This window comes from Scyliorhinus torazame, chromosome 5 (assembly GCF_047496885.1).
Source record: "Scyliorhinus torazame isolate Kashiwa2021f chromosome 5, sScyTor2.1, whole genome shotgun sequence".
NCBI classification, from domain to species: domain Eukaryota; kingdom Metazoa; phylum Chordata; class Chondrichthyes; order Carcharhiniformes; family Scyliorhinidae; genus Scyliorhinus; species Scyliorhinus torazame.
In genome coordinates, this window is record NC_092711.1 from 166,301,089 (window position 1) to 166,320,750 (window position 19,662).

At 46.7% G+C, this 19,662-nt stretch overlaps 2 protein-coding genes across 4 annotated transcripts in view; both read right to left on the minus strand.

Moving 5' to 3' along the window:
• The window catches only part of LOC140420478 (uncharacterized), a 122,673-nt gene that overhangs the window by 87,851 nt on the left and 15,160 nt on the right, over positions 1-19,662 (minus strand). The window lies entirely within an intron of this gene.
• Positions 159-8,098, minus strand: LOC140420473 (uncharacterized). 3 transcript variants are annotated; one of them, XR_011946395.1, is made up of 2 exons: positions 2,000-5,722; positions 159-542 (listed from the first exon to the last, which is right to left on the minus strand). XR_011946395.1 is itself a non-coding variant. In XM_072504481.1 (2 exons), exon 2 carries the CDS (start codon positions 5,040-5,042, stop codon positions 3,870-3,872), a length of 1,173 nt encoding a protein of 390 aa, XP_072360582.1. In that variant the 5' UTR covers positions 5,043-5,509; positions 8,003-8,098; the 3' UTR covers positions 159-3,869. The 3 variants fall into 3 exon arrangements, 2 of the variants coding, with proteins under 2 accessions (XP_072360582.1, XP_072360581.1); XM_072504481.1 differs by adding an exon at positions 8,003-8,098 and having other exon boundaries at positions 159-5,509; XM_072504480.1 differs by adding an exon at positions 8,003-8,098 and having other exon boundaries at positions 159-5,540.

Consider the following 19,662-nt stretch of genomic DNA (forward strand, 5'->3'; position numbering starts at 1 on the left):
GTGGTCAGTCAGACTGAACTATACACGGGTGGTATAAAACAAACAATACTCACCCCGGTATCTGCTGTCCACGGGGACTTTCCTTTAATCAGAGCCGTCAGTGGATCCTGTTCCTGACACCAGGTTGTTGTGGGACAAATGTCACTCGGAGTCCAGAGTTGGTTAAAGTTTGTGAATCTTTATTACAAACATGCAGGGAATGCTTCAGCGAACCGAATCATCTCAAGGAGTAGTTAGAATAACACGTTTATACACAGTACAGTTGCAGCTGTTTTGTCTGTAAGTTAGTGGGAAAGTACAGGACGTCAAGGAAACAACTCAAACAGCTCACTTATTGGCTATAGTGACTTCATCTCACAAAACACATCTCGGAAAACAATAGCCAGACCAGTAATCCAGAGACCCAGGATAATGCAATAGGGATCCAGGTTCGGCAGATGGTGAAATGTAAATTAATTAAAAATCTGGAATTAAAAGTCATTGATGACCATGAAAGCATTGTCGGTAGTTGTAAAAACCCATCTGGTTTCTTTTAGATCCACCTGTAGTGGGGGGGAATAACACTCTTTACTATCCAGGATAAAATAAATGTACTTCAGCCTTTGTGGATCATTCCAGTGGAAATGTGCTCTCCCCCAGGCTCAAAGAGCATCAGCCTACTGGAAGCAAAGTTGTGAGACCGGCTAGTCCAGCAGAAAGAAACCCTCCGACCCTCCCACTTCACCAAGTGTCAGAATGAACAAAGTTTGATTTGATTAAATTTATTCACGTGCACCGAGGTCCAGTGAAACGTATTGTTCTGCGTACAATACAGACAGATCATTTTATACATGAAAAAACATAGGACATATGATAAATACACAATTTAAATATGTAGACATCGGGTGAAGCATACGGAGTGTAGTGCTACTCAGTAGAGAAGATGTGTGGAGAGATCAGTTCAGTCCATAAGAGGGTCATTCAGGAGTCTGGTAACAGCGGGGAAGAAGCTGTTTAGAATCTGTTATTGCGAGTTCTCAGACTTTTGTATCTCCTGCCCAATGGAAGAGATTGGAAAAGAGAATAACCTCGGTGGGAGGGTCTTTGATTTTGCTGCCGGCTTTCCCAAAGCAGCGGGAGGTGTGGACAGAGTCAATGGATGGGAGGCGGGTTTGTGTGAGGGATTGGGCTGTGTTCACAACTCTCTGTAGTTTTTTACAGTCTTGGGCTGAACAGTTGCCATACCGAGTGTCCCTTTAAGAAATGGTTTTGTCTTACCACATGGCTTCAGTGATGTCATTGTGTGGGTGGAGCTGGGCTGTGGCTCTGTGTGTTGGTTTTACTTTCGCTTTGGTTTGGGGCTGTTTTGTGGCTGAGTTTTTTGCTTTCGTTTTCACATTTTTGGCTGCTGTGCTCAGAAAGAGGAGTATTTTGGCCTGTCTCTCGATCTTCATTTTAAAAGCAGTTTCCAGACTGCTTGATAACTTGAAAAGAAATAATTGCTTTCTGGAAGGAATTCAAACCTGCTGTTTTGGAAAGGAAACAAGAGCATCCATACCAGGTATTGAGTGCTGTGTGCTGGGCCACACCTTTGAAAAGGAGGTACTGGTTTATGGGATCTTGTTATTAAATTGGAACAGTTAAAGAGGGGAATTTATTCAGGGTTATACATAGATCACTGTAGTTGTGTGGGGTATTTATGTTTGTAATTTATAAAAATGCTTACTGTGTGTGTTTGTAAAAATGTTAACTAAATTCGTAGAACAAAGCTTGTTTTGATGAAAAGTGGTTAAGGCCTCTGCTGAATAACACCTGAAAGGCAGCCCTTGTGCTCATCGGAACCAAAATCATTAAACAATTGTAGGTCAGGTGAACTCCATGATATACTTTGGAGTTTTCTAAACCCTGGCCCATAACACAAGCTGTGATGCAGCCAGATAAGATGTTTTCTGTGGTGCACCTGTAAACATTGGTAAAAGTCAATGATAATAATCTTTATATTTGTCACAACTAGACTTACATTAACACTGCAATGAAGTTACTGTGAAAATCCACTAGTCGCCACACTCTGGCACCTGTCCGAAGTTTTGGAGTTTTGATATGAGCTTGGCTGGGATTATGGGGTTGAAGGCGGAGCTGTAGTTAATGAATAGGAGTCTGACGTAGGAGTCCTTGTTGTCGAGATGCTTCAGGGCAAGTATAGGGCCAGGGAGATAGCATCTTATGTGGACCGGTTGTGGCGGTATGCGAATTACAGTGGATCAAGGAATGCTGCGAGTATGGAGTTGATGTGTCCAAATCTCGAAGCAATTCATAATGATCGATGTCAAGGCCACCGGATGATAGTCATTGAGGCACGTTGCCTGGTTCTTCTTTGGCACCGGTATGATGCTGGTCTTCTTGAAGCAGATGGGAACCTTGGAACGGAGGAGGGAGAGGTTGAGCATGTCCGGAAACACACCTGCCAATTGGTCTGCGCAGGATCTGGGTGCACGACCTGGCACAACCAATGAGAGTCCCTGTCGTTAGTCTGTGACTCTAAATTAGTTTGGTATCGTCACTTGGGAGTCCCTGTTAGCTTTGAATCTCCCGATTAAACCATAGATTCTGGTTGGGTAAAGTACAGACTACCTTCTTTTGCACGCAATCTTCTACACATTTACTGATGAAGTCTGTGACGGTGCTGGCATACTCGTTTAGGCTGGCTGCTGAGTTAACATAGAACACACAGTGCAGAAGGAGGCCATTCGGCCCATCGGGTCTACACAGACCCACTTAAGCCCTCACTTCTACCCTATCCTGTAACCCAATAACCCCTCCTAACCTTTTTTGGTCATGGAGGGCAATTTATCATGGCCAATCCACCTAACCTGCAAGTCTTTGGACTGTGGGAGGAAACAGGAGCACCCGAAGGAAACGCACGCAGAAACAGGGAGAACGTGTACACTCCGCACAGACAGTGACCCAGCAGGGAATCGAACCTGGGAACCTGGCGCTGTGAAGCCGCAGTGCTATCCACTTGTGCTACCATGCTGCCCTTGTTCTTGAATATGGACCAGCCCACTGACACTAAGCAGTCGCGTAGGAGCTCTTCCGTTGCATCGACCTTCTTAACCGGATTCTCCCGTTAAGATTCTGCTTGTATGCGGGGAGAAGGAGCACCGTATTGTGGTCCGATTTTCCGAAGTGCAGTCAGGATGGATCATCAGGCGCCCTTGATGTTTGTGTGGCAGTGGTCAAGGATGTTGGGCCCCCTGTCGGGACAGGAGATGTGTTGGTGGAATTTTGGCAGTACTCACTTGAGGTTGGCCTGGTTAAAGTCCCCGGCCACTATGAACAAGGCTGCAAGGTATTCTGCTTCATTGTTATTTATAGCGGTTACAATCCATCAAGTGCCTTCTTCACTTCCGCCTGGGGTGGGATGTAGATGGCCGTGATGATGGCAGAAGTGAATTCCGTGGAAGGTAGTCTGGACGGTACTTAACAGTCGGGTATTCCAGGTCCGGGGAGCAATAGTTCACCAGGGTCACCACGTCCGAGCACCAGGAGGAGTTGACGAGGAGGCAAATCCCTCCACCCACTCCAGGTTCAGTCCTGGATGTGATTAACAGCAGGAAAAACAGCAGAATCCAACCCAACCCTTGTGAACCCTTTGGTGTCTCAGCATGTTGGACGACTGAGTGAATCCCTTCCCACAGTGAGAGCAGGTGAATGGCTTCTTTCCAGTGTGAACTCGCTGGTGTCTCCGCAATGTGGATGATGTTTGAAACCTCTTTGTGCAATGAGAGCATCTGAACAGTTTCTCCTCCGTGTGAATGCGCTGGTGGGACATCAGTACCCGAGAGTTTTTAAACCCACTCCCAGAGTCGGAGCATTTAAAGGGTCTCTCATTAGTGTGAGTGACATTGTGGTTCAGCAAGTGATGACCGAGTGAATCTTTTCCCAGTCGGAGAGATGAACGGGCTCTCCCCAGTGTGACCTCGCTCGTGTTTCATCAGGTTGGATGAGGATCTAAACCTCTTTGTGCAGTGAGAGCAGCTGAACGGTCTCTCCTCAGAGTGAACGCGCTGGTGGGACATCAGTAGCTGAGAGCTTTTGAAACCCATCCTGCAGTCAGAGCATTTAAAGGGCCTGCTCTTGGTGTGAGTGACATTGTGTTTCTGCAGGCTGGATAATTGAGCAAATCCCTTATCACACACAGTGCAGATGAACGGCTTCTCCCCGGTGTGAACACTCTGGTGTCTCTGCAGGCTGGATAACCGAGTGAATCCCTTCCCACAGTCAGAGCAGATGAATGGTCTCTCTCCAGTGTGAACTCGTTCATGTCTCCGCAGGGTGCTAATGTCAGTGAATCCCTTTTCACACTGAGAGCAGGTGAAAGGCCTCTCTCCAGTGTGAACTCGTTCATGTATCCGCAGGCTGCCAATGTCAATGAATCCCTTTTTACACTGAGAGCAGATGAACGGTCTCTCCCCAGTATGAACTCGTTCGTGTTTCCGCAAGTTGCCAATGTCAGTGAATCCCGTTTCACAATGAGAGCAGGTGAATGGTCTCTCTCCAGTGTGAACTCGTTCGTGTCTCCGCAGGCTGCCATTGTCAGTGAATCCCTTTTCACACTGACAGCAGGTGAAAGGCCTCTCTCCAGTGTGAACTCGTTCGTGTCTCCGCAGGTTGCCAATGTCAGCGAATCCCTTTTCACACTGAGTGCAGATGAATGGCCTCTCTCCGGTGTGAACTCGTTCGTGTCTCCGCAGGTTGCCAATGTCAGTGAATCCCTTTTCACACTGAGAGCAGGTGAAAGGCCTCTCTCCAGTGTGAACTCGTTCGTGCCTCCGCAGGCTGCCAATGTCAGTGAATCCCTTATCACACTGAGAGCAGGTGAAAGGCCTCTCTCCAGTGTGAACTCGTTCGTGCCTCCGCAGGCTGCCAATGTCAGTGAATCCCTTTTCACACTGAGAGCAGGTGAAAGGCCTCTCTCCAGTGTGACTGCTTTGATGCCTTTCCAGCCTGTACGGGCCTTTGAATCCCTTCCCACAATCCTCACATTTCCATGGTTTCTCCATGGTGCGGGTGATCTTGCGTCTCACCACGTTGGACGATCAGTTGAAGCCTCGTCTACACACAGAACACGTATACAGTCCCTCCCTGCTGTGAATGATGCAGTATTTTTTCAGGCTGTGTCACTGCTTAAAGCTCTTTCCACAGTCAGTGCTCTGTAACAGCCTCACACGGGTCTGTGTGTGTGTCTGTCTCAGTGCTTTTCTAGACACACTGATGTTTAAAATGAAAAATGAAACTCGCTTATTGTCACAAGTAGGCTTCAATGAAGTTACTGTGAAAAGCCCCTAGTCGCCACATTCCAGCGCCTATTCGGGGAGGCTGTTACGGGAATCTCTTGAAGCAGACAGAATAGACAAACATTTTTCCTGCTAGATTCAAAGGCAGATGATCCCAAGAATTGAGTGACTCAGTCAGTTCTTGACGTTATATTTAGTTTGAGATATCAGCCTCGAACTCCTCTTCGAACTTCCTTAACCAGATTTTACAATAGTAATCATCGTCTGTGCAGGATAGAAATTCAGAACAGACAATTTTAGTTTCTATCGAACATTCATTCCCCTCTCTCTCTTTTCGTGAAATGGTCTAAATCTCAATCCCACACACTCTCCCTCCATTCTCACTCTGCTGTATCTAATGTTCACCCTCCCAATGCTCCTGAAGGTGCTGATTCAGGCTGATTGACAAATCTAAGTCACTGCTTCCTGTCCTGGACACACAAACCTGAAAATCTTCATGCAGGCTGCCAGACAGATATATGTCTATATTACTGGATGAAAAATGTGTGTAATATACAGACTGTATTCACTTACTTTCCCTCCCAATTTTCCTGAAGGTGCTGATCAACAAATCTAAACTCACTAAAACCTGTACAAGAGTAGAGAATCTCCATATAAGTACATTTACTGATTAGAGATAGGGAAATGACTGGAAATATATAATGTAGGTACAGTACTATATCACAAAACTAGAAATAATGATAGATGTATTTTATTACAGAACCATCAACAATATCTACAATACATACCATATAACAACACTAGACATATCTCTGTCCAATATTAAATATTAAAATATTAATTTATGGGATGTGGACAATGCTGGTCAGGCCAGCATTTATTGCCCATCCCCAGTTGCCCTTCCGAAGTAGTGGTGAGCTGCCTTCTTGAACTGCTGCAGTCCTTGAGGTGTAGATACATCCCCTGTGCTGTTTTTTTTTTTTTTTAATTGTTTTTTATAAATTTAAAGTACCCAATTCATTTTTTCCAATTAAGGGGCAATTTAGCATGGCGAATCCACCTACCCTGCACATCTTTGGGTTGTGGGGGCGAAACGCACGCAAACACAAGGAGAGTGTGCAAACTCCACGCGGACAGTGACCCAGAGCCGGGATCGAATGTGGGACCTTGGCGACGTGAGGCAGCAGCGCTAACCACTGCTCCACCATGCTGCCCTACATCCCCTGTGCTGTTAGGGAGGGAATTCCAGAATGTTGCCCCAGGGACAGTGAAGGAACAGCAATATATTTCCAAGTCAGGGTGGTGTGTAACTTGGAAATGAACCTCCAGGTGGTGAGGTTCCCAGGTATCTGCTGCTCTTGTTCTTCTAGATGGTAGTGGTTGTGGGTTTGGAAGGTGCTGTCTGAGGAACCTTTATGAGTTACTGCAGTGTATCTTGGACATGGTACACACAGCTGCTACTGTTTGTCGGTGGTGGAAGGTTTGAATGTTTGTGGAAGGCGACGCAATCAATCAGGCTACTTTGTCCTGGATAGTGTCGAGCATCTTGAGTGTTGTTGGAGCTGCACTCATCCAGCAAAGTGGAGCGTATTCCATTACACTCCTGACTTGTGCTTGTAGATGTCTGGTAGACAAGCTTTGGGGCATCAGGTGGTGTGTTATTCACTGTAGGATTCCCAGCTTTTGACCTGCCCTGGGAGCTACAGTATTAATATGGCTCGTCCAGTTCAGTTTTGATCAATGGTAACCCCCAGGATGTTGGTTGTGGGGGATTCAGCAATGAAAATGCCACTGAATGTCAAGGGGTGGTGGTTAGATCCTCTCTTGTAGGAGATGGTCATTGCCTGGCACTTGTGTAGCACGAATGTAACTTGCCACTTATTAGGCCAAGCCTGGATATTGTCCAGGTCTTACTGAATTTGGACATGGACTGCTTCATTATCTGAGGAGTTGAGAATGGTGCTGAACATTGTGCAGTCATCCACAAACATCACCACTTCTCACCTTATGATGGAAGGGAGATCATTGATGAAGCAGCTGAAGATGGTTGGGCTGAGGAAACTGTCCTGAGGAACTCCAACAATGATGTCCTGGAGCTGAGATGATTGACCTCCAATCACGACAACCATCTTCCTTTGTGCCAGGTATGACTCAAACCAGTGGAGATTCCCATTGACTCCAGTTTAGCTCGGGCTCCTTGATACCATACACGGTCAAATGCTGCATTGATGTCAAGGGCAGTTACTCTCACCTCACTTCTGGCATTCAACTCTTTCGTCCAAGTTTCAACTAAGGCTGTAATGAGGTCAGGAGCTGAGTGACCCTGGCGGAACCCAAACTGAGCGTCCAAGAACAGGTTATTGCAGAATAATTGCCACTTAATGGCAACTTTGATGACTCCTTCCATCACTTTGTTGATGATGGACAGTAGACCTCCAGAAGTAATTGGCTGTGTTGGATTGGCCCTTAAATGTCCTTCATCTCCTGGGGAAACCAGACCTTTAATTGTGAACATTTGGAAAGAGACCATCCTTTTAGCCAGAGAAATAAATGTGTCAAGCTGAGGGAGCAAAGGATGTGAATGTCTTTGAGTGAGAGAGAGACCTGGGCCAAGCTTTCCAGGGTCTGCACCCTCTCTGGATTCACTTCCTTTCCCTTCAGTTGCTGCAAATCACCAATTGAAGACATTAAACGGAAAGAGGGAGAAAAGAAAGTGCTTTACTCACAGATGTTTGAGACAGGAGGAAGGTTCAGTCTGTGTGCAGCTCAAGCTTATTTCGGGTCGGAGGAACAACAGTTTTGCACGGCAGAAACCTCCATGTCCAACTTCCGCATTGAGACAATGGGGGAGCTCTGATTGGCGGAGGAGCAGAGCCCTTCCGGTCCTCCAGTCTTCCTATTGGTTACCTCAGCAATAAGGTCAGCGGAAGTGAGCTCCCCTGTACATGCGCAGATTCCCCTTCCCTTAGACATGCGCAATCCCGTATTAGTGGTGGGGAAGGGACACACTGACGGGCGGAACTGTCAGCCTGCTGCCTGGAAACTTTGTCTCGAGGATGTGTGGGGGAAGGAAAACAATGAGTGCGGACGGGGCTCCCGCATCTGCGCGCTGGGCAGTGACGTCACGGCGGAGCGGGCTTATTCCTATTGGTTGATTAAGAGGACGAGCTCCTTTGTGATGTCACAATGTGGAGGTTGGACAATGAGTTTCAGACTAAAACATCCTCCCCTGGACAACATTTGGGAGCAAATCAGTGTCTCCCCTTTCATAAGGTCATAAGATATAGGAGCAGAATTAGCCATTTGGCCCATCGAGAAGAACCCTTCAACCCGATTAAAAATCTGTCTTACTCCTCCCTAAATTTACTCACTGTCCCAGCTCCACCGCACTCTGGGGTAGTGAATTCCACAGATTCACAGCCCTTTGGGAGAAGCAGTTTCTCTTCAGCCCTGTTTTGAATTTGCGACCTCTTTGTTTCAATAATCTTTATTGTCACAAGTAGGCTTACATTGACACTGCAATGAAGTTACTCTGAAAAGCCCCTACGCTCCACATTTTGGCACCTGCTCTGTGTGGGAAGGGATTTATTTCCTCATCCAACCAGCAGAGACACCAGCGAGTTTACACAGGGGAGAGGCCGGTTACCTGCTCCCAGCGTGAGAAGGGATTCACTCAGTTGATCAGCCTGCAGATACACCAGTGAACTCACACTGGGGGGGGGGAGGTTGTTCACCTGCTCTCTGTGTGGGAAAGGATTCACTCGGTTCGATAACCTGCAGCCACACCAGCGAGTTCACTCTGGGGAGAGACCGTTCACCTGCTCCCAGTGTGGGAAGGGATTCACTCGCTTATCCCACCTGCAGACACACCAGTGCGTTCACACTGGTGAGAAGCCATTCACCTGTGCTCAGTGTGGGAAAACATTCACTCATATGTCCAGCCTGCAGACACACCAGCGAGTTCACACTGGGGAGAGACCATTCACCTGTGCTCAGTGTGGGAAAACATTCACTTTGTTATCCAACCTGCGGGCACACCGTCGCGTTCACACTGGGGAGAAGCCATTCGCCTGCTCTCATTGTAGGAAGTGATTCACTCGGTTATCCAACCTACAGAGACACCAGCAAGTTCACACTGGGGAGAGGCCGTTCACCTGCTCTGAATGTGGGAAGGGATTCCGTGATTCATCGCAACTGCTGAGACACAAACAAGTTAACAAGTGGTTACAGGGGTTGGATTCTGCTGTTAGTGTTGCTACTCTCAATTACATCCAGGACTGCATTTTGTTCATTCTGACAGTTGGTCAATGGGAATGGTTGGCGTGTTTCCTCTGCTGGACTGGCTGGTCTCACGACTTTGACTCCAGTGGGCTGACGCTCTTTGAGCCTTGTTGCGGATACCTGGTTTCAAATTTCATAAGGATCACAGATTGAAAGTTGGTTTGGAAGTTGGAAGCTGTTTCCTTCCCATTTCTGTTTGGATCCCCTTAAAACATGCCACCTTGCCATGGTGATGGGCAATGGAGGGTACATGGATCTTTTGTTTAATTTATCTCTGTGTTTCTCGCAGAAGAAAATTATCAAGGTATGGGGCAGGTTGTCTGACATGGACTGAGAAACAACATTAAATGGTGTGATGGGAGACAGGCAATAACTAATATTTCAGGGGATTAGTTAGCTCAGTTGGCTGGATGGCTGGTTTGTGATACTGAGCGACACCAACAGCGTACCGGCTGAGGTCATCCATGAAGGCCCTGCCTCCTCAGCATTGCTCCTCATCTGAGGTGTGGTGACCCTCAGATTAAATCACCACCAGTCAGCTCTCTCTCTCTTTCTCACAAAGGGGGATGCTCTTATGGAATTCTGACAATGGTACTAGCCAGTAACAAGGTTAAGATAAGGGAGTTATTTATACTCAAGACCCAAGGACGGTCGATGAGGGGGTCTGGAAGGCATCATGAGTTCATGAATAACCCCCTAGCTGTCCATGAGCTGATCACGCAGTTCCCTGCTGCCCAGTAACCACTTTCATTGGATCTACCAGTCAATGTGTGCAATCTATAATCATTGTGATTGGATCGTGTCCGGCTGAGTTGGGCTGACTAACTATTTGAAATTGTATAAATGATGATGATTCCCTTTGTTCAGTGGAGAGGTATCTGCCTTTGCCCAGAGGCTTACTCCCCGCCGGTGTTACAACAATAAACTGTTTGGTGTTTGAAGCAGACCTGAATGTCGAGGGATTCTTTTGGATTCATTCATGCTAACAAAAGCATAACCTACTTTTGTATTCAATTCCCCCACAATAAACAATAACATTCTATTAGCTTTCCTAATTACTTGCTGTACCTGTATACTCGCCTTTTGTGATTCATGCTCTTGGACACCCAGATCCCTCTGAGTCTCAGAGCTCTGCAATCTCTCACCATTTCGATAAAAAGCTTTTTTATTCTTTCTGCCAACATGGACAATTTCACATTTTCCCACGTTGTTCTCCATTTCCCAGATCTTTTCCCACTCACGTAACCTATCTATATCCCTTCGTAATCTCCTTATGTCCCCTTCACAATTTACTTACCTACCTACCTTTGCAACATTGGAACATGGGAGCAGGAATTGGCCATTCAGCCCATCGAGCCTGCTCCACCATTCAATACGATCATGGCTGATCAACCACTTCAATGCCTTTCCCCCCACACTATCCCCATATCCCTTTGTGTTATTGGTATTTAGATATCTGTCAGTCTCTGCTTTAAACACACTCAGTGACTGAGCTTGCACAGCCCTCTGGGGGACAGAATTCCAAAGATTCACAACCCTCTGAGTAAAGAAATGTCTCCTCTGAGACCGGTCCTAAGTGGCTTCCCCCGTATTTTTAAATTGTGTCCCCTGGTTCCAGACTCTCCAACCAGGGGAAACATCTCACCTGTACCCACCCTGTCTGTTCCATTATGTATTTTGTAGGTTTCATTGAGGTCACTTCTCATTTTTTGAAACTCTAGAGAACACAGGCCAGGTTTCCCTAATCTCTCCTCAAAGGGCAGTCCTGCCACTCCCGGAACAAGTCTGGTGAACCTTTGTTGCCCTTTCCCTCTGGCGACAAGGGCAGTAAAACTGCACACAGTCCTCCAGCTGCGGTCTGACCAAGGTTCTATACAACAGGTACATTCTGGACAGTCTCATGACTTTGCATTTATTTTATCCTGGATAGTATGGGGGAAGCAGTGGCCTAGTGGTATTGCAGCTGGACTAGTAATCCAGAGACCCAGGTATTATTCTGGGGTTCGAATCCCACCAGGACAGATGGTGAAATTTGAATTCAATAAAAATTTGGAATTAAAAGTCTAATGATGACCATGAAACCATTATCGATTGTTGTAAACACCCATCTGTTTACTAATGTCCTTTAGTGAAGGAAATCTGCCATCCTTACCCAGTCTGGCCCACATGTGACTCCAGAGCCACACAGATGTGGTTGACTTTTAACTGTCCCCCACTGTAATGACCTAGCAAGCCACTCAGTTCAAGGGAATTATGAATGGGCAACAAATGCTGACCCAGCCAGTGATGCCTCCATCCCAAGAAAAAGGTTTTATCATACTACTACAGGTAGATCTAAAATAAATACATTTGTCTCTGTTCCATTGAGTCTACAGCACAGGGCCAGGCCAGTTGGCTCAATTGGTCTCTGTCAGTATTTATGCTCCACATGAGCCTCCACCCTCCCCTCTTCATCTCCCCCATCAGCATATCCTTCTATTCCTTTCTCCCTTGTCAAGATACAGGAGTATTCATGTTGTTCACCTCAACCACTCGCTGTGGTAGTGAGTTCCACATTCTCACCACCCACTGGATGAAGAGGTTTCACTTGAAATCCCTATTGGATTATTGAACCCCTGAAAATGGATTGAAAATGCACACAGCATTTGTAACAGATTGGATGAATTGTCAGCGCAGATGGGGCAGCACGGTGGCGCAGTGGTTAGCAGTGCTGCCTCACAGCGCCGAGGTCCCAGGTTCAATCCTGGCTCTGGGTCATTGTCATGTGGAGTTTGCACATTCTCCCCGTGTTTGCGTGGGTTTCACCCCCACAATTGAAAGATGTGCAGGGTAGGTGGATTGGCCACGCTAAATTGCCCCTTAATTGGAAAAAATGAATTGGGTACTCTAAATTGAAAAAAAAAGAATTGTCAGCACGGATAGAGATAAATGTGTGTCCTGATAGACATTACAGAGACTTGTTTGAAAGGTGACCAAGGCTGGAATCTAAATGTTGAAGGGTATTTGACATATTGGAATGCATGAAGCTCGGAAAAGATAATGGGATTGCTCCTGTTCATTAGTTCAGTACTGAGAGATCAACTTAGCCTGAAGGTTCAGGGTGTGGAATCAGCTTTGCTCGAGATAAGAAATAATAAGTTACAAGGTCTCTTGTGTGAGTAGTTAATGGGCCTCCTAACAGTAGTTACATTGTAGGTAGAGTATACAGGAAGTATTAAATAAGGCTTGTAATTAATGTACCACAATAATCATGGGTGACTTTAGGCATCAGTTAGGACGATGAGCCTGACGAATATTAATCATGAGGAAGTGACACCACAATGAGAAACTGACATCACACATCAGCAAGGTGACCGATATCCTTCAGAGACCAATCAGACATTGATTGTGCCCCATTTAACCAATCAGGGACTGATCATGGGCTGCTTGGGCCAATCAGAACCACAGGAAACTACCAGCCATGCATAGAGGTAGGTACTAGAAAGGGTTAGTGAGCTACAATTCTCTGGAGCTCGGTGCACAACACAATATGAAGAAAGAGGATAGACTTCAGTCAACAGAACAAGAGACAGCTCCACAGTCACCTGGAAGCTGAGAGCTGGTGATCCAGAGTGAACGGACTGATCCACTGCCTTTGTTAATTATTGTGATTTTGTCCTTATTACAATTAACTTAATAAATTCTGCGACAACATTCTTGTACCCGGAATGGTCTGCAACTAGTCAGGAGCTGCAGGTAACTTTCACAACACAGTCTGACATGTAATTGATTTGAGTGTTACAATTCAGATTGGAGCCAAACGCGGACCTTACAATAGGATCGAATTTCACATTCCATTTGGGTATCCTGCACTAACAGTGATGGCTTTTGTAAAGTCCTTTTCCAGGATATTAGAAGGGGAGGAGTTACAGACAGAAATTTCACACCAAACATCACATCAAGATGTGACAGAGTCACTCGATTCATGGGAGCTGAATATCATCGACCTTTGAATTTAGAATGAGAAATGTTTGTCTGTTCTTCAGCTGAAAGAGATTTTTAAACATCACTCAGTGTACAGACACTGAGCCAGGCTCATCCGAGTGAGGCATCACTAAAAAAATCCATTTTATATTTTGCAGCTCACCCAAAGATGGAAATTTCAGCAGACATTTCTCCATCTTGTATTTTTTAATGTTTTGTTTGCCCTTTAAATATCCTTGCCCTCTGGATGTTTCATTACAGAACTCAGCTCGAAGACATCAAAACTTGTATCCAGCCTTGCCTGTGGGCCCCATTCGTCAATTCAACTTTGCAGCAGTTCAGTCCCAGCTTTGGAAACATCTTCATCTTTCTGTGAGGCCCCGGCCCCGTTGACTGTGACAGGGTTCATACTGTCTCCCTGAGATTGTTGATGTAAAGTCACATCAGCCCACACTGCCCGATTTCCAATCCAATTTATTTAAAGGTACCAGAAGCCTGACTCCAACCTTAAATGTTGTTCTGATCCTGTCAGTGACATTGTTTTGGAACTCACTAGTATCATCAACATGCATCATAAAGATGTCCGAGTTTCCTGCCTTGGAACCAATAAAGCACGGCAGCTTCTGCCTTCAGGTAGAGACAACCCGACTTGGACAAAACTGATCTAACTGAGAAGTGCCGTACACTTGAAACATTGTTCAAAACATAGACAAACTTATTGAACTTCCAAAGTCTTCCATCTACATCTGGCACCGTAGGAGGTTGCAGAAACACTGCCCTCTGGAGGTGATCCCACAGCGCAAATGCAGCTTTTATGTTTCTTGACTGAAAGTTCTGAGAAAATGTCACGAAAAGGGCCAAAGAAATTTCAAAATTACCTTTCCCGCTGTGGGTGAGTCCACTCTGACCTCTTTCTCTCCTAAGACTTCTTCAAATTCCCACGTCACTAACCTCACCTTGGGCCTTATAAGTTCCATCTGGTTGGACCTTTTCTGTGCAGATCCATCAATGTGATGATGCTGGCTGACCCCTATCTGGGACCTCTGAACACACGCCAAACTCTGTCCAGCTCCCTGACCCTTTATGTTTCACCTCCCGTACGGCTTTATCCCCAGAGCCGTCAGTGGATCCTGTTCCTGACACCTGGTTGTTTTGGGACAAATGTCACTCGGAGTCCAGAGTTGGATAAAGTTCGGGAATCTTTATTACAAACATGCAGGGAATGCTTCAGCGAACCGAAGCATCTCTGGGAGTAGTTACAATAACACACGTTTATACACAGTACAGTTGCAGCTGTTTTGTCTGCAGGTTAGTGGGAAAGTACAGGACTTAAAAGAAACAACTCGAAAACAGCTCACTTATTGGCTATAGTGACTTCATCTCTCACAACACACATCTCGGAAAACAATAGCCAGACCAGTAATCCAGAGACCCAGGATAATGCAGATGGTGAAATTTAAATTAATTAAAAATCTGGAATTAAAAGTAATCGATGACCATGAAAGCATTGTCGATCGTTGTAAAAACCCATCTGGTTTCTTTTAGATCCACCTGTAGTGGGGGAATAACACTATTTACTATCCAGGATAAAATAAATGTACTCCAGCCTTTGTGGATCATTCCAGTGGAAATGTGCTCTCCCCCAGGCTCAAAGAGCATCGGTCCACTGGAAGCAAAGTCGTGAGACCGGCCAATCCAGCAGAAAGAAACCCTCCGACCCTCCCACTTCACCAAGTGTCAGAATGAAGAAAGTTTGATCTGATTAAATTTATTCACGTGCACCGAGGTACAGTGAAACGTATTGTTCTGCGTACAATACAGACAGATCATTTTATACATGAAAACACATAGGACATATGATAAATACACAATATAAATATGTAGACATCGGGTGAAGCATACGGAGTGTAGTACTACTCAGTAGAGAAGATGTGTGGAGAGATCAGTTCAGTCCATAAGAGGGTCATTCAGCAGTCTGGTAACAGCGGGGAAGAAGCTGTTTAGAATCTGTTATTGCGAGTTCTCAGACTTTTGTATCTCCTGCCCAATGGAATAGATTGGAAAAGAGAATAACCTCGGTGGGAGGGTCCTTGATTTTGCTGCCGGTTTCCCAAAGCAGCTGGAGGTGTGGACAGAGTCAATGGATGGGAGGCGGGTTCGTGTGAGGGACTGGGCTGTGTTCACAACTCTCTGTAGTTTCTTAGTCTTGGGCTGAGCAGTTGCCATACCAAGTGTCATGGGAGTGTCCCTTTAAGAAATGTTTTGTCTTATCACATGGCTTCAGTGATGTCATTGTGTGGGTGGAGCTGGGCTGTGGCTCTGTGTGTTGGTTTTACTTTCACTTTGGTTTGGGGCTGTTTTGTGGCTCTGAGTCTTTTGCTTTCGTTGTCACATTTTTGGCTGCTGTACTCAGAAAGAGGAGTATTTTGGCCTCTCTCTCGATCTTCATTTTAAAAGCTGTTTCCAGACTGCTTGATAACTTGAAAATAAATAATTGCTTCCTGGAAGGAATTCAAACCTACTCTTTTGGAGAGGAAACAAGAGCATCCATACCAGGTCTTGAGTGCTGTGTGCTGGGCCACACCTTTGAAAAGGAGGTACTGGTTTATCGGATCTTGTTAAATTGGAACAGTTAAAGGGGGGAATTGTTAAGGGTTATACATAGAGTACTGTAGCGTGTGTGGTTTCTATGTTTGTAGTTGATAAAAATGCTTACTGTGTGGGTTTATAAAATGTTAACTAAATTTGTAGAATAAAGCTTGTTTTGATTAAAAGTGCTTAAGGCCTCTGTTGAATAACCCCTGAAAGGCAGGCCCTGTGCTCATCGGAACCAAAGTCAATAAACAATTGTCAGGTCAGGTGAACTCTATGATATACTTTGGAGTTTTCTGAACCCTGGCCCATAACACAAGCTGTGATGCAGCCAGATAAGATGTTTTCTATGGTGCTCCTGTAAAAGTTGGTGCACCTGTAATAATTGGTAAAACTCAATGATAATCTTCATAATTGTCACAAGTAGGCTTACGTTAACGCTGCAATGAAGTTACTGTGAAAATCCCCGAGTCGCCACACTCTGGTGCCTGTTTGGGTTCACTGAGGGAGAATTCAGAATGTCCAAGTCACCTGACAAGCATGTCTTTCGGGACTTGTGGGAGGAAATCGGAGCACCCGGAGGAAACCCACGCAGACACGGGGAGAACATGCATACTCCACACAGACAATTACCCAAGCGGGAATCAAACCTGGGACGCTGGCGCTGTGAAGCAACAATGCTAACCACTGTGTTACCGTGCCTCCCATGTGGCAATCAGTGTGGACATGCTGAATTTCCTTAGTTTCCTGAGGAAGTATATGTTTCTTGGTCGTAGCGTCGATGTGGGTGGACCAGAACAGAATGCTGGTGATGTGCACACCTCGGAATTTGAAGCTGCGAACCATCTCCACCTCAGCCCCATTAATGCAGACAGGGGTGTGTACGATATTTTGCTTCCTGAAGTCAATGACCAGCTCCTTAGTTTTGCTGACATTGAGGGAGAGATTGTTGTCATTACACCATGCCACTAGGTTCTCTATCTCCCTCCTGGACTCTGACTCATCGTTGTTTGATATCCGACCCATTACGTCGTGTCATCAGCAAACTTGTAGATGGAGCGGGAGCAGAATTTGCCACACAGTCGTGTGTATAACGAGCGTAGTAGGGGGCTAAGTACGCAGCCTTGTGGGGCCCCGGTATTGAGGACTATCGTGGAGATGTTCGTGATTCGAACCACTATAGTCGTGTCATCAGCAAACATGCGGATCGATTTGGAGCCAAATTTTGCCATGCAGTTGTGTGTGTGTATAGGCAGTGCAGCCTTGCGGGGTTCCTGAATTGAGAACTATCATGGAGGAGGTGTTGTTTATCTTTACTGATTGTGGTCTGTGGGTCAGAAAGTCGAGGATCCAGTTGCAGAGGGAGGAGCCTCGTCCGAAGTTTTGGAGTTTTGATATGAGCTTGGCTGGGATTATGGTGTTGAAGGCGGAGCTATAGTCAATGAATAGGTGTCTGACATAGGAGTCCTTGTTGTCGAGATGCTTCGGGGGCGAGTATAGGGTCAGGGAGATGGCTTATGTGGACCGGTTGTGGCGGTATGCAAATTGCAGTGGATCAAGGAATGCTGCGAGTATGGAGTTGATGTGTCCAACATCTCGAAGCAATTCATAATGATCAATGTCAAGGCCACCGTGTGATAGTCATTGAGGCACGTTGCCTGGTTCTTCTTTGGCACCGGTATGATGGTGGTCTTCTTGAAGCCGATGGGAACCTTGGAACGGAGGAGGGAGAGATTGAGGATGTCCGGAAACACACCTGCCAGTGGGTCAGCGCAGGATCTGGGTGCATGACCTGGCACAACCAACGACAGTCCCGGTCGTTAGTCTGCAACTCGAGATTAGTTTGGTATCGTCACTTGGGAGTCCCTGTTGGCTTTGCGGAGGTCATATATAGATTTCTTGAATAGGTCAGGGTTGCCTGCCTTGAACACCTTCAGTCGGGAGTGAATCTCCCAATGAAACCATGGATTCTGGTTGGGTAACGTACAGACTACCTTCTTTTGCACGCAATCTTCTACACATTTACTGATGAAGTCTGTGACGGTGCTGGCATACTCGTTTAGGTTGGCTGCTGAGTTAACATAGAACACACAGTGCAGAAGGAGGCCATTTGGTCCATCGAGTCTACATCGACCCACTTTAGCCCTCACTTCCACCCTATCCCTGTAACCCAATAACCCCTCCTAACCTTTTTTGGTCACTAAGGCAATTTATCATGGCCAATCCACCTAACCTGCAAGTCTTTGGACTGTGGGAGGAAACCGGAGCACCCGGAGGAACCCCACGCAGAAACAGGGAGAACGTGCAGACTCCGCACAGACAGCGACCCAGCAGGGAATCGAACCTGGGACCCTAGTGCTGTGAAGTCATAGTGCTATCCACTTGTGCTACCGTGCTGCCCTTGTTATTGAATATGGACCAGTCCACTGACTCCAAGCAGTCGCGTTGCATTGACCTTCTGTTGCATCAACCTTCTTAACCGGATTCTCCTGTTAAGTTTCTGCTTCTTGGACTTCCAATTGCGGCGATGCGGAGCTAAGCCGCACATATTCGGCAGCTCCCGCTATAACGGACTTTTGGGCTCTCCGGAGGAGCCCCAACGGAATTGTATTTTGACTAAATCCTGTGTGGGAAGGTGAAGTAAGGTCCCCCTTCCGTCACATGGAGGGGATTAGCAGTGAACGACCAAAAAACAAGCTCTGGAGCAGCGGCAGAAACGAGGGGGGAAAATCAAGATGGCGGAGGTCGGAGATCGAGCAGCATGGGGGCCGGACCAGCAGGAGTTTCTCAGGCGCTGCATGGAGGAGCTTAAAAAGGAGGCGCTGGCGCCAATGCTGTTGGCGATCAAGGGGCTGAAGGAGACCCAGAAGCCCCAGGCCGTAGAGCTCAGAGAGGTGAAGGACAAAACTAACGAGAACGAGGACGAGATCTTGAGCCTGGCGGTGAAGATGGAGTCGCACGAGGCGCTGCACAAGAGGTGGGCCGAGAGACTCGAGGTCCTGGAGAACAGGTCGAGGAGGAAGAATCTCCGGATCCTGGGTCTCCCCGAAGGAGTGGAGGGGGCTGATGCCGGTGCGTATGTGAGCATGATGCTCCATTCGCTGGTGGGTGCAGAGGCCTTTCCGAGCCCCCTGGAGCTAGAAGGGGCTCACCGGGTCCTGGCGAGGAGACACAAGGCTGGCGAGCCGCCAAGGGCGATAGTGGCGAGGTTCCATCGCTTCGCGGACAGAGAGAGTGTCCTGAGATGGGCCAAGAAGGAGCGGAGCAGCAGATGGGAGAATGCGGTGATCCGAGTATACCAGGACTGGAGCGCGGAGGTGGCAAAGAGGACAGCTGGCTTCAACCGGGCCAAGGCGGTGCTGCATAAAAAAAGGGTGAGATTCGGAATGCTGCAGCTAGGGCGACTGTGGGTCACTTATCAGGACCGACACCACTATTTTGAAAAGCCAGAAGAGGCTTGGACTTTTATCCAAACGGAAAAATTGGACTCGAACTGAGGGACTGTGGATGTGGGGGAGATGTTGACTATACAGGGTTGTAAATATGGGTA